Source organism: Molothrus aeneus, chromosome 11 (genome assembly GCF_037042795.1).
Source record: "Molothrus aeneus isolate 106 chromosome 11, BPBGC_Maene_1.0, whole genome shotgun sequence".
NCBI classification, from domain to species: domain Eukaryota; kingdom Metazoa; phylum Chordata; class Aves; order Passeriformes; family Icteridae; genus Molothrus; species Molothrus aeneus.
In genome coordinates, this window is record NC_089656.1 from 17,208,061 (window position 1) to 17,224,969 (window position 16,909).

The window sequence follows — 16,909 nt, forward strand, 5'->3', positions numbered from 1 at the left end:
GATGTACAATGACCTTGTAATTACTGGTTTCACTCTCCAGTGACTTCTCATCAGGTCTAGGACTGCTACTTAAATTCCCAAGTCTTCTCCTTTGGCTTTAACTCTGCAGACAATCTTATTGTGCTCAACTATTCCAGATTTTTTTTTTAGAAAAAATAAACACAGCTGTAGTCACAGCAAGTTGAACCTTTTTCTTAAATATTTCTCCTGCAATTCGTTTCTAAGTGACAACCAACCACACAACCATGTAAGGAAGCTTCTGGACTTTTCCATGCTTCTCCTGTGCTCTTACAGAAATCTGTCTGTGTTTTCTGTTTCAGGGGATAGATTTACCCAACCATCATCTTTTTGTCTCTAATCACATCACATTCATAGCAGAGAAATGAGCTGGGTCTTTACAAAACTCAGCTCAGAGATTGGCCTATGCCAGCAAGGAATAAATGAAGCTAAAGAATTTGGGAACTGTGTTAAATTCTTTAAGGATATCTTCCTTGCTGATTTTTAGAAAGAAAATATTTTTGTATTTATTCCACCAGGACTCATGATTGCAGCAGTCTCCCAGAGAACCCCCAGAACAACATTCCCAGTTCATCTGCAGGACAAAATCTACAGCCCAAACAGGTCACAATGAAAGCAGAAAGATGATCCCATTTGATCCCACAGGTGCAAAATGCTTGGTTATTAAATACTTACCAAGTATGGTTTTCCTGGGGCTTGGGTTGACTTTTGAATATTTTTTTAAATGGTAGAACTTACTTGACTAGGGATGGAAAATCACACAGTTGTTAGCTAAAACCAGATTCCCCGAATCCTCCATGAACCAGCTCTTTTTGCTGTTACCACTTCATGCAGTATGAAAATTGCACACATATGGAGATGACTGGCTCTGTAAACTAAAATTATTTCTTACTGAATCCTTCTCCTTTTTACAAATAAGTATGTCCTTATTTTTCTTTCTTTTTTTTCGTGGATCCTGTCTTTGGCAATTGGGGCAACAGTGAGATTATTGGGAGTCACCAGATGGTGCTATTGTACATTGTCTGTCTGGTTCAGTTCATCTGGTTATCAAGGGAATCTCCTCAAGAAATTCAAAGCATCAGGTGCACCAAAGCATTTGGTGCAGTTCCTACCAAAATCTCCAGCAAACCTCATCTCTTACCTGAACTCACCTGATGAAGAGTTATGTCCATAGGTACAAAATCTAGGAGACCTTTTAGTTTCTGTGGAAAAAGAAACAAAATATTCTGTGAAACCAGGTCATCTGCATCTGCATTCCTCATGTGAGTAATGGTCAATGCTATGAACTGGCCATTTATGCCACAGTTATGAATTGCCTAAAGAAAATTCACAGTAAGAGAGAATGCCTGCAGAGTACATACCTGGAGACAAATGCTCCAGTTCTCTGCTGGGGAATAAAAATATTTTTGCCTGCTATCCCAGGATGGAGATAAAGATGTGATGTTTGGATGCTTTATAATCCTTGGATAGTTCTGTCAGCCGAACCAGCTGCGTACATATTGTAAAAGGCCTGAAAAATGTATCAGCCTGGATGTGCTCTCGTGTTGCTTGTTTCGTGGCAAAGAGGAAAGAACAAGACAACCTGTCGTCTCTAGCAGAGTCTTCCTTGCTGATTGAGGTTAATGTATTTCTTGGTGGGGCAGAAATGGTTTGGGATAAATTCGTTACAAACTGGGGGAGCAGGGAGCTGAGCTCGACTGAACTTGCTGCTGCTAAAAGCCGTGAAACCACATGGACTCAGGTAAAATCCTGCTCAGCAGTGGGTGTTGGCAGAAGCAGAGTCTCACCAGGCTCTTGTGTAACCACAGAGCCATAAAGTAAGAGGTGTGCCAAGGGAGAAAATCTGGCATAAATATGTGACAGCATTGATTCCTTTAATCAATGCCCTCAGGATGTATTAGCACTCTGCCTCCTTGCTCCTCTGTGATTAATCAATAGAAACACAGTTTCCAGGTAGGGCAAGTGTCACCAGCAGGCACAGCCAGACCTCCAGGGCCTTTTCCTCAGTGTACAAATCAGTTTTGTCTGTTCTTGTTATGAGGTTTATGGTCTGCAAGGGTTTTGCATAAAGCAGCAGCAGCAGGCAGTGCAAAGCTGGCTTGTGCTGCAGGATTGGAGGGTGCTGGGGAGGGATGGCAGCAGGAGATGGTGATTTTGGATATTGTCACATCAGCTCACACACTGATGGTACTGGAGCTGGCAGGTTACTCTGGCACTCCACTGGAAAATTGATTCCCCAAACCCCAATATTTGAAATCTGTCCAATATTCCAGCAATATTAGGTCAGAACTGAAGGCTTTGGCTGAAGGATTACAATATTACACTTTGCCTCTCTTCTGGTTTTGCATCATCGTCCAAGTAATGACACTGTGCAAAAGAGTTCGCAGCGAGGCAGAGATTTTAGGGAGAAATACGCTTTATTTTCTTACACAGTTGGAAAAAGAGGTTATGAGAAGCCAGGATTCAGCTCCATTTTCTCTTCTGTTTCAGCTGAAAGCTTCAAAAAACATGGATCAACATCTCCTATGTCAGCTGGCTGCACACCTGTACAAAGACACCTACCTAAAGCTGCCTGGAAGTTACTGATCAACAGATCCCTCTCTATTCAACCTCTTTATTAAGCTGAAAATATTACTGGTGTTTTCTTTTTCTGTGCTAGTGATCCAATATCCTGTCATGGTAGACTAAGGCTCCTAATTTATGTGCTGGCATCTTTTGAATAAAGTTGAAACGTTGTCTGCAGCTCTTCTTTGCAACTGTTTTTAAATGTTGAAACAGCATTCTGTCTACATTGGAATTCTGTTTCATTATTTTCTTCCTTAACTTGATTTGTGATTAAACCCATCTCTTCTCAGCTTTCCAGGCTTAAAAGCTGTTTCTCAGGAAGTTCTTCAACAATTATTTTCTACTTTCAGGCTGATGGCTCCCTGGCAATATTTTAACTACAAGCTTTGAAATGGTGTTAGATAGATAAATAATGACATTTCCCAAAGAACATACAACCTGACTGCTTCCTTCAGAGACCAGCTTTTATCACTTTCTAGTCAACTTACTTATTTAGTGAACTCCATTAAATTTCCATATAAGTGGATATCTTGAGGAGTTTTTTTCTGCTGAGTTTACTCGCTCCTTTTGCATCTGTTTTGACTGTTTTGACTTGGATCTAATCATAAGTAAATTTTATTTCTTCCTATTGAAGCTTGATTGTATATGATTATCTCTTAAGACGCTTGGCATGTTTAATAACATTTGATTGCTATTGCTTTATATCTCTGGATTTCAGCGTTCAATAGACTGAAAGAGTTAATTATTAATAATTATTATTAATTATTGCTTCCACTGAACCAGCTTTTTTCTCTCAGGTGCACCCCCTACCCACTGGTTAACAAACTCATCTGCACCCTTCATTTTGTTGTATCTTACTCAAATACTTAAATTTTGGTCTCAAACTGAGGGCAATCAGGGAAGTGCTGATTCCAGTGGCTGAGTCAGCATTCCCAAAATCCCCCTTCCTAAAATAAAGCAGTATTTTAGTTTGTGCATTCTGGTCTGAAGTTTTATTTTAATCCCTCTTTACTTAGTGGGAAGAATTACAAAAAGAAGATGAAAAAAGCTTAAAGAACCCAATTTTTCCTTTTCCACAGCACAAGAAGTTCACATCTCTCTGGGTGCCAGGCAGGGAGCCAATGCCTTGAGCTGATGTTTTATTATGGAATGTCCTTGCAGCACCCTGGATGTGCTGGGCTGCAGGGAAGGGTGGCACAGATGTGACAAACAGCTCAGTCCCACTGCACCCAGAGCAGCTGGACCTCAGGAGTGCTGTTCCCATGTGCCACCCACCCAGGTCTTTCCAGGATCAGCATTTGAGAGCTTTCACCAGAGCTTTCTAAGAGCTCTTGTTGCCTTGGTGCTATTGAATCTCTTTAAAACCTGCTGAAAAGTGGGAAACTGGCACATCTCAGCATCTTATTATCTTTGCTGCACCCCCAGACTGTGATGCACAGATTTCCCCAGGGCTGCAGCAGGCCAGTGCTGCTACACAGGGTGTGGCACATGGGCTTTAGGAGCTCATGTTGCCCATTTTTTGGAACCAGGCATTGATCACTGTGAGGAATATTTCAGAAAACAAGTTTGGCTTCCCCAGATTTAAACAGCTCTCAGAAGAAAACATTTCTTTTATTCTCCAAATGAGGACAAAAATAGCTACTTAGAAATTATCTCTATTTCTATAGAATACTTCTAGCACTACAGAATAATTCTTATTTCTTTGGATTTTCCTTTTCCTTGATGAGCTCTGTTCAGTGTCTGACACAAGAACAGCTGTACTGGCTCCATCCATCTCACCTGCACTGCCTGAGCTAACAGCATCCTGACAGGAACACAGCCTCCCCTTGGCATGGCACAGTCCCTGCCCTGCAGCTGCACAGACCCTCTGTTCCCCCGGGCATCAGCTGCCTGCATCCGCTGCACTGATGGCAGGGATGCTTTTCCTGATTAAAAAGAAGGAAAAGGGTGAAATGATGGCCACCAGCAGAGTGAGATGGGGCAGCATGCACACCTCCTGCTCCTCCATGGGGAGGGACTGCTGCCTGCGCGTGCTGAGCCCTGAGATGCCAGCCTTTGCCACCGTCACTGCTCCTGCACAGGTACCACTGCACCAGCAGCCCCCACCTCCCTTCCTTCTGGTCTGCCCCTTTGCCTTCTCAGGAATTCTTTTGTCATCTTTTAGGAATGCATTTACCCTGGTGCCTGAGAGACCCACAGCAACAGTGGCCATAAACAGATGCCTAAGGAGGAGCAGGAACAGGCCATTCTCATGATCTTTCCCCTGAGTGCTTTTCCAGCTTCCAACTACTTGCAGCTCCGGGGATTTCCTGATCTGATGTTGTTAGCTGAGGGAAAAAAGGTATTGTGGAGCTGAATGTGGCTTCTTTGATCTACTGGCTTGTCAGTGCTGGGCTCAGCTTAAAGTTGAACGTGCCCAAAGCTGCTTTAATAAATGTCAGTAGATTGCAGCTCCCAGGAGACCAAAGATCTGCTGCAGGGCAGGCACGAGACTATGCAGCACTAGTTTTTTACCAAGCATGGCCAGTAGAACATCTTAGATCTACCAAAGCCCTATTTTGACTTAAAGTAGGAAAAAAAAATAGGGAGTTTAGTACCTGGCTGTGGGTCATTCTCACAGCATTCCATCCCACCTTCATTCCTGATTAAAAGAAAGCAAATTTCCAACCCACACTCTGTCATTGAGCAGCTGACAAGGGACCTCAGAACGAGGGTTAAGTGATGCCTCAGAGCCCCAGAATGACCCACTGCAAGCTGTTTGCTCCTTTCTGAGAGACCCAGTCAGCCAAAATCAGGTAATTTTGTGGTCACAACCTGATCAAGGCAAGGTAATACATGAATATTTGTTTCCTAGTGTTAGAAGATCCAGTTCCATCAATTGAAAAGGAGCTGTTTGTTTCACGTTGAGGCTAAGCCTACTAAAACATCCTAGACTGCCTCTTTCTTGGAGTACTGCACACATTAAAAGCTAAACCCAAGAGAGAGATTACAGATGAGCATGAGGCAAGGTAACCTTCTAGCATCCCAAGGGAGACAGCAAAAGGAACAGGTTTTTTCTCCATATTTACAAAGGCTTAATGAATTTTACATAAGCAAGATACAAAATTGAAGACAAACAATGAAATACAAAGAGATCTCAAGATACATGATGAACCAAGAATTCATGCATAATATACAGTATTTCAAAGGCATGTAAAGAAGCAGTGTAAGAATCTGATGTTTTTGGTGTATACAGAGTGATTTTTTTGAGAAAGATTCTTCCTTAAGGAGCCAAAACTTGAAGATGCATCAAGCCCCATGCACCTTCTGGATGCAGGAGGGCAGAAAGGATCCCCGGATTCAGGTTGAGTGCTGTGTTTTATCCAATCTGATTATCCTGATTATAATTCCAGGTTATTTTCAGACCTAAAACACCCAAACAAAACAGCTTTCTGGTTATTAAAAGAACATTCAATTTTCAAATGTTAATTTTTCCACCTCTGCATCACAAGGACTTTCTTTTTTCCTTAAGTCATGTCTACATCTGCAGAAACAAATTTCCTCTAAGGCTATGGAATATCAGAGAACTTTGCCATAAAAGGTTTGATAGGTATAGAAAATTCCATGAGAAAGGGACATCCAGAAAATTCCCCAATGCAATTCCTACTTTTCAAGACCGAGAAAATTTATCATCGAAGAGAATATCACTGTTTTGAGTTGGCAAATCTACCAATGATAAGGAGATGTATCCTAAAATCAATTTTTGAAGCCAAACATGTGAGACTAATGACTTTATTTCCATGCTTAACAGGTGCTGATACCAGAGGGAAAATACTAAATAGCGTATGACACCCTTGAGAAGCATGTAAGATATTTATCTGCCTAAAAGCCATGACTGTTGCATAGAGAAAAGGTTGTGAATGTAAATGGAGAAGAAGGAGTTTAAGGATGGAGGGTGAAACCTTGATGCTGCTGCAATTGATGGCAATTCGAGTTCAGTGGAACAAGGGTATCCCTGAGCTCACCTCAGCCTGGCCCTGTCACAGAGCTGGGGCTGCCCAGCCTGCTCTCCACAGTCAGGCTGGAAAATCAGGGAATCACAGAAAGCTTTGGGGACCTTAAGGTGGGACACCCTAGCCCAGGTTGCTCAGAAGTGGCTTTTCATTTTCTGGGGGAGGATTTGCTCAGGTCTCTTGTCCTCCTGCTGGGGCAGCCCTCTGGTACCTGACCAGTTTCTAACCCAAGGCCACGCAGTTGTTGCCTTGCCCAGGGCAAATACAATCACAGCTCTGATGGAGGGGATTTGCAAACATATTTTTATGATCATTCATGTGAAATACAGAGCTGCAGTAGCCAGGGCAAAAAGAAAAGCAGCTGAAAATGACATGAAAGAGAGTAGGGCCCCAGTCTCTTAACACCTCCAGTGCAAGCAGCTATGCCCAAAGTCAGGAGGTTTAACAGCTCTGGGCTGATGTGTCAGCTCAAGCCCTGTGCACAGAGATATTCAAAGACTGACACATTCTCCCTCTCTCTCTCAACTATTTTATTCCCCTAAAATATACTTATGTATCTGCTGTTCCTCTGTGAAAAGATGAAAGATTAAGCTGGCTTGTGCCTGGGTAAGAATGGTGAAATGTTCTACCCATAAGTAAGCTGTATATTCATGGTAGAATATTTTAAATGACCCTTCTATCATAAGAAGGGATTTAAAAAAAAATCCATAACTGTGAGATTTAAGAGCATATCTCTCACATTTGAATTTCCTAGCTGATATTTGGTTGGGCTTTAGAAACTGTCACACAATAAAGCCATTAAAATTCTGTGGTTAATTTATTCCTGCAGTATTAACTTTCCCATTACTCATGATAAATATCTTGAGTTTGGATATGTCTTAGAAGAACTTTTGACAGTGATAACTTGCTTTTTCTCCCATTTCCTGTGGAAATGTTATTTTATTTTTTTTAATGTATAAAAGAGTAACTTTTCTAATAAACTTGCACAGTGAATTTTAAATAATGACTTTGAGCTACCAAAATAGGCAATGATAAGGTCTTTTGTGCATTTGTTTGGTTAATTATTCTGATTTGTATTTCTGGGCAGAATTCAATATTACCGAGTCTTGGAAAATACAGATCCCATTGCCAAAACAAATTTTCTCACTCCTGTATCCATTCATTTCCTAGACAATAGGTGAGGTCAGAAGGGAAACAAGGAGTCATTCCCATAATAATGGCAAACAACTAATGAGCTGCCATGCATCATATTCTCCTTGCACGAAGCTGTAATTGCTTCCAGAACACCTGTATTCAGGCCAGATACAATCATGAGTAGGAGGGAGGGCAAAGGAGCAGCGCTGTTAGAACAGGGAGGGAGAGGCACATGTGAGGAATGGGAACAGATAGCCCAGCCAAGGAGGAGATGCTGAATGAAGCTGTGGCTCAGTTTGGGGTTTGCACAACAGCTGAGGGTCCCTCAGGAAGGCCATAGGTTCTTTCAGTACACAAAAGAGCCAGTGCCTGAGGCATTTAGCAATTTACAGCTCTGGGTTTGACCATCTTTATGATCTTAATGGGGTCCCTTTGTGTTGTGCGCCTGAGTTTTCCTTCTGGAACACTGCAAGAACATTTTTTTATACCCATATGCTGTGGGGAGGACACCCATGCTGATGGCCTGTGAGATCAAAGAATTAATTAGGTTGGAAAAGATCTTTGAGATCATCAAGTCCAACCTGTGACCCAAAAGCACCTTATCAACTAAACAATGGCACCAAGTGCCACATCCAGTCTGTTTTAGAGCACCTCCAGGAACAGTGACTTCAGCCCATTCCAGTGCCTTTGGATTACTGAAAAGAGGATAAATAAAGAGGCAGACTTCAACATGGATAGAGGTGTAGGATTACAGGTGGCTGAATTACTGTAGACTGTCACTAAACCTGGGAGTTTTGCAGTTGGTGCAAGCTCACAGGACAAGATCAGTTGCTGTGATTCAGCTGAAAAGTACAAATTCATAGCAGGCATGGGATAAAACCTGCATTATTCCAGGAAACTCTTAGATGCTGGAAGTCAGCTGAGGAGCAAGAGCTTCTTCCACAAAGGGGCCCAGAGAGAGAAAGGAAATAAAACCAAACTTTTTTCCACAGAGAAGATGCTGTGGACAACCCAACCCACCCCATACCTAAGACTCATCTCACTCCTTTCCTATCTTGGTTCAGATGAAGTTTGAATTAGGAACAGTTTGCTTCTGGTTCAAGTAAAGGTTAGAAATTTAGATGTACACTGCTGCAAAGTGTTACTCTGGAATGATTTACAAAAATTTGGTTTTAGAAGTTTAACACAAATTTTGTTTATGCTTAAAGGGCTCAGGGATCCAAAAACATGGAAAACCCAAACAACAATAGGTTTTATTCCTATAGGAACTGAAAAATTGTGTTCACAAGAACAGGGATTACTTTGATTATTATTATTATTACTTGTACAGAAAAGGGTGTGATGGTCCCTTAAGGATTTTTCTAAAATGTAAAATTCCTGTTTGACTAACCATTTTTAGTCTTGTTCTGACAATGGAACACACCCTACTTCTTTCCACTCAATTATCAGTTTGTTGTGTTGCCTGTGACTTGCCTGTTAGCAAGTATGAAAACAAAACCCTTCTGCTATCCCAGAGCTTGGGCTGGGATGTAGGGAAACAGTAGACAAAGCATCCAGAAGTCCCACAGGTTTTAGAGAAAGCTGAACAAAACTTTCTGTTGCCAGTAGGTCCTTCATGTAAGAAAGTCTTGTAGGAGTTTGTGGTATTATAGAGGCCTTGGGTTGGGTACAAAATGAAAAGCTGTGGGCTGAAATTCAAACTGCAACCCCCCTTTTTCTAGTTTTGTAAATATTTCCCAAAGAAACTTCAGCTGCACTAAGACTGGAAATTCTGAGTATCTGTCCCCCAGAATAAAACATTATTGCAGCCAATGGCCTCACTTATTCCTGCTGGAGAACCTCAGGCAGGAAGATGGGATTTCACTCCTCTATGGAGTCCAGCTCAATCCAGGTACATTTACTACAGCTTCTTGTCCTACTGTCACACCCTCAGTTGTTGCCCAGGGCTAAAACCTTTTCCCAGGCTTAAAGAAAATGCAACCTGGTGAAGCAGCCAGGAGTGTAGACTGCCAGTACCATGGCAGGGGAAATTAGTCCCTCTCTCTCACATCCAGGTTTCTCATGTGACCCACTTTAAAGAGAAATTAAAATTCCCTTGTTCTGATACATTCATAGCAGCTGATACTCAGCCTTTACAAAATAGGGCAAATCTTCTGAAGGTCAAAAGGCATTTCTGGCAGCATGCAGTCACTCCCTCATCTGCTAATGGGTCTGTCTCTGAAAACTCCTTGTGTGTTGCAGGCAATTACTACTGTTCACATTAGCTCAGCATTGGCCCCTGTGGCCAGAGAATGTCAGGGAGAGGGACTGAGCTGACGTGTCAAGTTGCTCCACATTTTATAAGTGAAGAAGATGGCATTTTGTGTCTGAAGACTACAGATCATATTACACCCATCAGTTAGCATGGTTTTGAATCAGAAAAGGTCTTGGCAGGAGCTTTCTTTGTCACAAGCCAGGACCCTCTCACTCACTGCCTGAGCTTACTACACATTTTGTGTTGGCAAGAAGCACAGCTCACTGTAAAAGGGGAGGTCTGGACTCTCTCATTAACTATGCTTTAAACCTGAGGCTGTTATTTCTATTACTGTTGCTCCATGGCACCTCAGCTTTATTTCATTTGTGAAGCCATGTTGCCCCAAGCTGGGGTTTAGAGAGAGCCCACCCTCCACCACCTGCACTCTTGCCTCCTGTCCAGCTCCTCAGTAAAGCTCTGTGGAGTTTCAACCTCCTCCCGTTACCTAGCTGAGACAGAGGCACCAACTATTAATTTCTAATTAATAACCTACTGGCTCTTCATTAATCAGCTAATTAGCAGAGAAGACTCTGCGCCTAACCCCAGAAGACACAGCTAGGCTGGGGGCCCACCTGCACGGGGTCAAACACCCGATTGCAGCAGCTGCCCTCCTCTCTGCTGGGGTCCCCAGCAGCCAGGGCTGTGTGTGCTGGAATTCCCTCAGGTAAGCAGTGCCAAAAAGCCATTTCCCAGCGTGGCTGGGCCCTGAGGGTGAGGGTGAGCGCTGCCGGTAGGCACAGCCGCCCTCACGCTTGGGCCCTGCTGCCCTCACGCTTGGGCGCCATATTGTGCTAGGCCTTGGCAGTGGTTTGTGAAGGGTTAACTCCCCAGGAATGGTTAATTATTCCTCCAGGAATGCTTAATTACTCCTGTAGGAATGGTTATCACCCTTCCAGGAATCAATAGTTGCCTTTTAGGGGATAAGTAAGAGCAGCTGTGAGTAGAGGCCAAAGCAGGAGGGACAGGCTGCAACAGGAGGAAGAAGCTCTGTGGAACTGGAGGTAAAAGGTTGGTGAATTTGGTTTTTATTAAATGATTTTCTCTTTAATTGTTGCTAGAGGGTCTTGGCTCATTCTGGAGGTAAAGGGCTGTGTTATATGGCTTCTTTTGGCTGGGAGAGTCCTTTGGGGAAGCAAGTCCTGCCCTGTGCCAGGATGTGGAGGGGTGCCATGGCTGTAGGGATGGCCATGCTCCTGCAGGACCATTGGGAAAACCACACCCTCCTTGTTCCCCTCTCTGCCCCTGCTGGCCATGCTCCTGCAGGACCATTGGGAACACCTCACCCTCCTTGTTCCCCTCTCTGCCCCTGTGCTGGGATGGCCCCATAGCCTGGTTGTGCCTTGTACAGAAAATAACTGCTCGTGTTGGCTCAAATCTCATGTCACATTATCCTGCAGTGAATCATCTACCCTATGACTTGACTTCTATTTTTTTTTTTCAAATGAGTCTCTTTCCTGTAAAACAGGATGCAGATATGCCTTTGTTTCTTTCAGCCACCACCTACTTCTGGTGGGTCTGGTAACTCACTCAGCTGTTTGGCACCTGTGGTGGGGTTAAGAATGTCCAAATCCCAGTGCCCCCATACAAAGGCTGTGCACACTGTGGAATGGCTGGTGCTGTTTTCTGTGGGATTTGCTCTATAAACCACACCCAGCCTGGTTTATAATTTCCTAGGTGCTCCTCTTGAGGCTGGGGATTATACTTGGTGGCAAACTGACTCCCTGAAAGAGAAGTGGGAGGTGGCCAGTCATGTATTTCTAGTCATAGAGCTCTAAGGTTTTTCTTTTTTACCCTGCTAAACTGGCTTTCTGCCTATGCCTAAAAAAGAAAAAGAAAGCAACCTACCTGCTTTTTTTCCTTTTTATGTCTAAGTAGTGAACCTTTTGTGGTTATGTAGATAGAGCATTATTATTTCTGCTGGTAGTTCCTGCTAGGTTTTGTTTGGATTGTATTCCAACTTGAGTGTTAATTTAAACTCATGTGTAATGGAGGTACTGGGACAGAGTTATTGCTGCCTGTGAGGGTTTAGACTTGGAAGACAGTGTTTTCCCTCAGTTTTGGTCCAGTGGTATGTAAAGGAAGATGTAAGCTCTGAGCAGTAGACTAGCAGTGGTTGCATCAAACAACATTATTCACAGCTGGGAGCTCCTGCTGATGCTGGGGAGCTCAAAGTGGCTGGCGGCTCCTTTATCCCTTCTATCTGCTACCTGCCTTTCCCTCCCCATGTTTCCTCTCATCTCCACCAGCACAGCAGCCACCCGTGGTGGGGCAGAGCAGAAAGTGATGGCAGCTGGTTCTGCTGGATGAGCAAGTGTGGGAAAAACATCACTGATGAGAGCTGAGGAGACTTTTGATCCTTCTAGAAATGGGGGAAGGGTACTGCTAAGTAACCTTGGTGACTGCCAGGAGGCAACTCAGAAAAGGACTGGAGTGTGGTGATACTGGGGAGTGGCAAGGGAGGTGGAGCTGGAAATGCACTCAGGGGAATTCACTCCTAATCTTTGGTCCATCTGCCTGTGTTGCTTGCTGGGCTGCAACATAACCAATCCAGAGAAAGCAGGTTCCCTCTTTCAAACAGGAAAAGTTTTTCTAATTGAAGGACATGCACCTTTGAGACTCTGTCCTGGATTCTAGTTTGTTTAATTAAAAGCCAATTCTGCCATTACCTGAGCAGTTAATAAAATCTATTGCCTTACGATGCATTTTTTCTGCAGGCTAGAATGGATCTGTCTTGGTTGTGATTTGTGAGATTGAGGGGAAAATACAAAATATAACCTATATTTCTGCTGCACTGAAAAATCTCTCTGTGTTCTCCTTCTAAGGCTTGGAAGTACCCAAAACTGCAGAGGTCATTTTTTTTTAATTATTAAAAATAAGTTTACCTTATTAACATTTTAATAAAGAGAATCTCTTTGCAGTGGTGCTCAGAGTTGCTCTTATTTATCTCTGTTCAATTCCATTCTGTAAAAGGGAAAATACTATTGAGATATGTAAAGCATGATGTTAGGTGGAAACTAAACAGAAATACACCAAAGCAAAAATGCTTTCTGAAGGTGCTGTGTTTGTAGAGGTGCTTGCTCAATATGTGTGATGCAAAATGGGGATGCTTTGTGAAGAAATCATCCTTGTAAAGCCATTGGTTCTGGTCATCAGACTCTATCCAATGCTTTAGTGATGATGCTGCTGATCTATTTGGGAAGTTGGCTGGCTCTCAAGGCAGAGTCTCTTCTCAAAGGCTGTTTCACAGTGAAAATATGCTCAGTGCAGCCGAGTGCATGAATGAAAAAGCCTCTGGTACCTTCTAGTCTGGCAAAATGCAGCACAAAACTCAACTTACTCTGTCTTTTCTGCTGTCCCAGGTAAGAAATGTGTGTTTTTTTCCTTGCTTTCTTTCATCTTTCTGCTTTTGTGCATTTGGATTTGAAAGTATTTGTAATTCAGCTCTGATTTCTGAGTAATTATACATTGCTTGAATTACTGTTTAAAGATGCAGGATCTCTGCTCTAAGCCAGTTGCTAGGAATGCAGGATCTCATAGTTCCCTGATTTACAATTACAACCAATTTGCCGTGTGATATATAGCATTTTTTTGTTTCCCTTCAGGAAGGGTGGCAGGGGGAATCTTTCAAGTGTCTTGGTTGCAGCTGCAGCGGCAATATTTTCTGTCATATCAAATGCTGCAACTTTGATTTGCCTCTTTTCTCTGTGCCTTGTGCTGGGTGGTAGGTTTATAGACTGTTACAGGCAGCTCACGTTATTTATTGCTTTTTTATTTTTTTTTTAAATAAAAGAATTAGAGGGGGGGGGAATATGAAGGAAAAATAAAATCAGACCTTGCAAAAGGCTCCCTTTGCCGTACTCTCCTGATAGATGTGTAACACTCCGTTAGTGACTTGCTGTGTAGCCTTTCTCTTATTAAATGTAATAGATCCCCCTCTGCCAGAGAGCAGAGGAAAAAACACCCAGCCTTAAAAACACGGAGCCGCCGGAGCCCCGCTGCTGCTGCCTGTCAAAGCACAGGGACTCGCTGGGCTTTCACTTCTCAGCTGGTCACTCTCTTTTCCTCTCGCTGCTGTCACAGGGCTCACTTTTGGGCAGCTCAGAGCAGGGCTGGAAATCCTTTGTTGTTGTCCAGCTTCAGTGCATTCCCCCTCCTTTTGTCTCAGGGGCTCCGTAAACTTGCGTTTAGTGTCAGTGGGCTGAGATCTTCTGCACCGAGCAGGGATGAAAGTTAATTCCTTTTCGAATCGAGTGGGTTTGTTAACCCTTGGAGGGTTGGTGGGGTTTAGTGTCAAACAAGTGCTTGGGACACTGAGCTTGACCCCCCATGTTTGTGTAACTGCAGTCTCCAGCAGATATTTGGTCTGCTAATCCCAAACAGGGCAATAAGGAGAAAAACGGTGAGGGATCACCCCTGGGAGAGCTTTATTGCTAGAGCAGCTGCACGGTGTGTGAGGAGGAGGAGGAGGAGGCAGTAGGGTGATCCACATGCTGTCATCCACATGCTGTGGATCAAGGTTAGGGCACTCAGATCCTGGTTTAACCTGGTCAGGAGTCAGGGCAGGGATGTGGGTGGTTGGAGCTGTGGGACAGCAGGAGGCTCCGTGGCTGGATTGGGAGTGAGCAAGCACAAAGGCATTTGGGTGGGTTCGGGATACCAGCCCGGCTCCGAGGAGTGGAACAAATGAAAGCAGCTGCCTTGGGCCGTGGGTTTGGTGCCGAGCAGTGTGTGCTGGTGCCACATGGAGAGTTCCTGGCTGGGCCACTCTGCCAGCCAGGGCTGAGCTCCCTCCCTGCTGCTCCCAGGGCAGCCTCTGGCTCTGCCAGGACTGGCTCAGCTGCTGCCCAGGGAGGGCTGAGCACTGTCCTGTGGGCGGGGGGAACCCAGAGGGCTCCTGGGGATGAGAACTTATCACAAGTGGGCTGAGAGCCAGCCTGGGCTGGCAGGGGGAGGCAATGCTCAGGGAGCAGAGGGGCTGGGAGACAGGGCACAGGCAGTGGAAGGGTAACCTGTGGATCTACTGGACTGGTGCTCTCATCTTGGCTTTGAGACCTCCCATCTGCTTGGCTTGGCTTTCTCTCTGTTTTGAGTCTTTTTTTTTTTTTTTGGTACAGCTTCTCCAACATACCACTGAATTAATCAGCTTGAGTTTGGATTTTCTTTAGTGGTTGCTTGTAGGAAAGCAGAATTTATGTGATACAAGAGGATGGACTTCAAGGGCCTGTGAAACATAGCTGGCATTTTTTAAACAATAATGATTACTTAAAATCTGCACCTGATTCCGAAAACACCCTCTGTTCTTTATTGATGACTTTCAGGGATACTTCAGAGTTTCTCCCCAGGCTGGGCTGGGTTCTGCTGTACTGCAGGGCTGAGCTTGTGGTACTTTACCCTTACTTCCAGCTTAATTGCTCAAATTGCACTCTGCCTCCTTTCTCAGCTCTATCTGGCCATGTCTCTCTCCACCATGTGAGCTAGTGCATGTCCAAGTTTACTTTCCAGATCATGTCTAAGAGTTAATGAATTGGGGAATGAATCAGAGTGTAATATGGAAGTGTATGTAATTCTGTCTGCAGGTCTAGGCTGTTGAGTATTGGCAGGTTAAAGCATGAATTGGAGCGGGTGCCATGCTAGGGAAAGAGATGGGATTTACTGAAACACTGTTTGGCTTTTCTCTTTGACACCCCACATACACAACTTTCATGTGACAGGAAAAGTAAACAGAAGAATGTGAGAAACAACATATTAAACAAATGCAGCCATCTGCTTGTGTAGTGGTTGTAACACATTTAGGGATCTTGTTCTGCACGTTCTCTTTTTTTCTCCCTTAGGAGCAGCAAGAATGTCTCATATAATGCCATGTTAGTGGAATCAGAAAGGACCAAGTTTGATAGGATTCTTTCTAAGCAGGTGCAATCTAGTAATCTTTCTGTGGAGGCAGAAGATAGCGATAACTTAGTTTCAAAGTAATGATAGCAAAGTTTGCAGTGTAGAGAAAAAAGTTTGAGGAAATTCTTTTATGTCAATAGGAACATGGACTGTAAAAGGTTTATTTTTAATGAAAAGCCCATTTCTAAAATTAGTAACTTGGGTTTTGTGTTTTCTTGGTCTGCCTCTAATTCAATTGTGTTTTTAAAGTACAAAAACTTTGCCTTTTGAGGCATTAAAAGGATGAAAATGGAGAAGCACTTTTTCATATCAAAGCAGCTCATTAAGTATGTATGCAAAAACTGAGGTAAACAGGTGAGCAATAAATTAATTTTTCCTTTTGCAAAGATTTAGTCTACACTACTGCCAACTGTTCTGTTTTCACCAAAAAGAAAACTGAGCATTAGCTGGAATAAATGAGAGAGATGTTTCAAGTAATCCTTTAATTCAGACTCGCCTTTAAAACTCCAAAGCATGAGTATAATATACAGCTTTATTGATCTGAAGCTGACAATAAAAACTAAATGTACTCTGGTAGCTTATGCAGTTCACTATACAGGGTACAGTAAGCAGTAAATGCATACTCTGATCTGATAGAATTAAAAATCTGTGTCTTTTACATTTCCCCCAAAGGGTATTTTCTAAATCTATATGCAAGTATTTGTTTTAAGACAAAAGTTGTTGACAGGCTTCCTTTTTTATGTTATGCATTTCATGCAGAGAGATGACTCAAAATTTGTAAGTAAAGATTACAGGGTGAGGAAAAGCTCCCATATTTTTTATAATTTTAACAATAACTGTCACGTTTCACTGGGTTGCAACCAAGTAAATTGGAAAAATGTGTAGATTTTACAAGCTTGTCATTAGAGTGAATAGAGAAAATTAGTCCTCAAACTCTTTCCCCTAATGCTGAGCTCACACTGCTGCATTCTTAAGCTTTTATTTGTTCAAATTTCTCCAGAAGAGGGCTCCATGCACA

The 16,909-nt window shown here is 43.2% G+C and overlaps 1 protein-coding gene across 2 annotated transcripts in view; it reads left to right on the forward strand.

The window, feature by feature from the left end:
* Positions 1–13,232: 13,232 nt before the first annotated feature.
* CDH13 (cadherin 13) overlaps positions 13,233–16,909 on the forward strand; it is a 460,254-nt gene continuing 456,577 nt past the window's right edge. For both annotated transcript variants that reach the window (XM_066557779.1, XM_066557778.1), the window contains exon 1: positions 13,233–13,361. In XM_066557779.1, the coding sequence (XP_066413876.1) occupies positions 13,317–13,361 (45 nt within the window). In that variant the 5' untranslated portion in view covers positions 13,233–13,316. The remainder of the gene's footprint in view (positions 13,362–16,909) is intronic.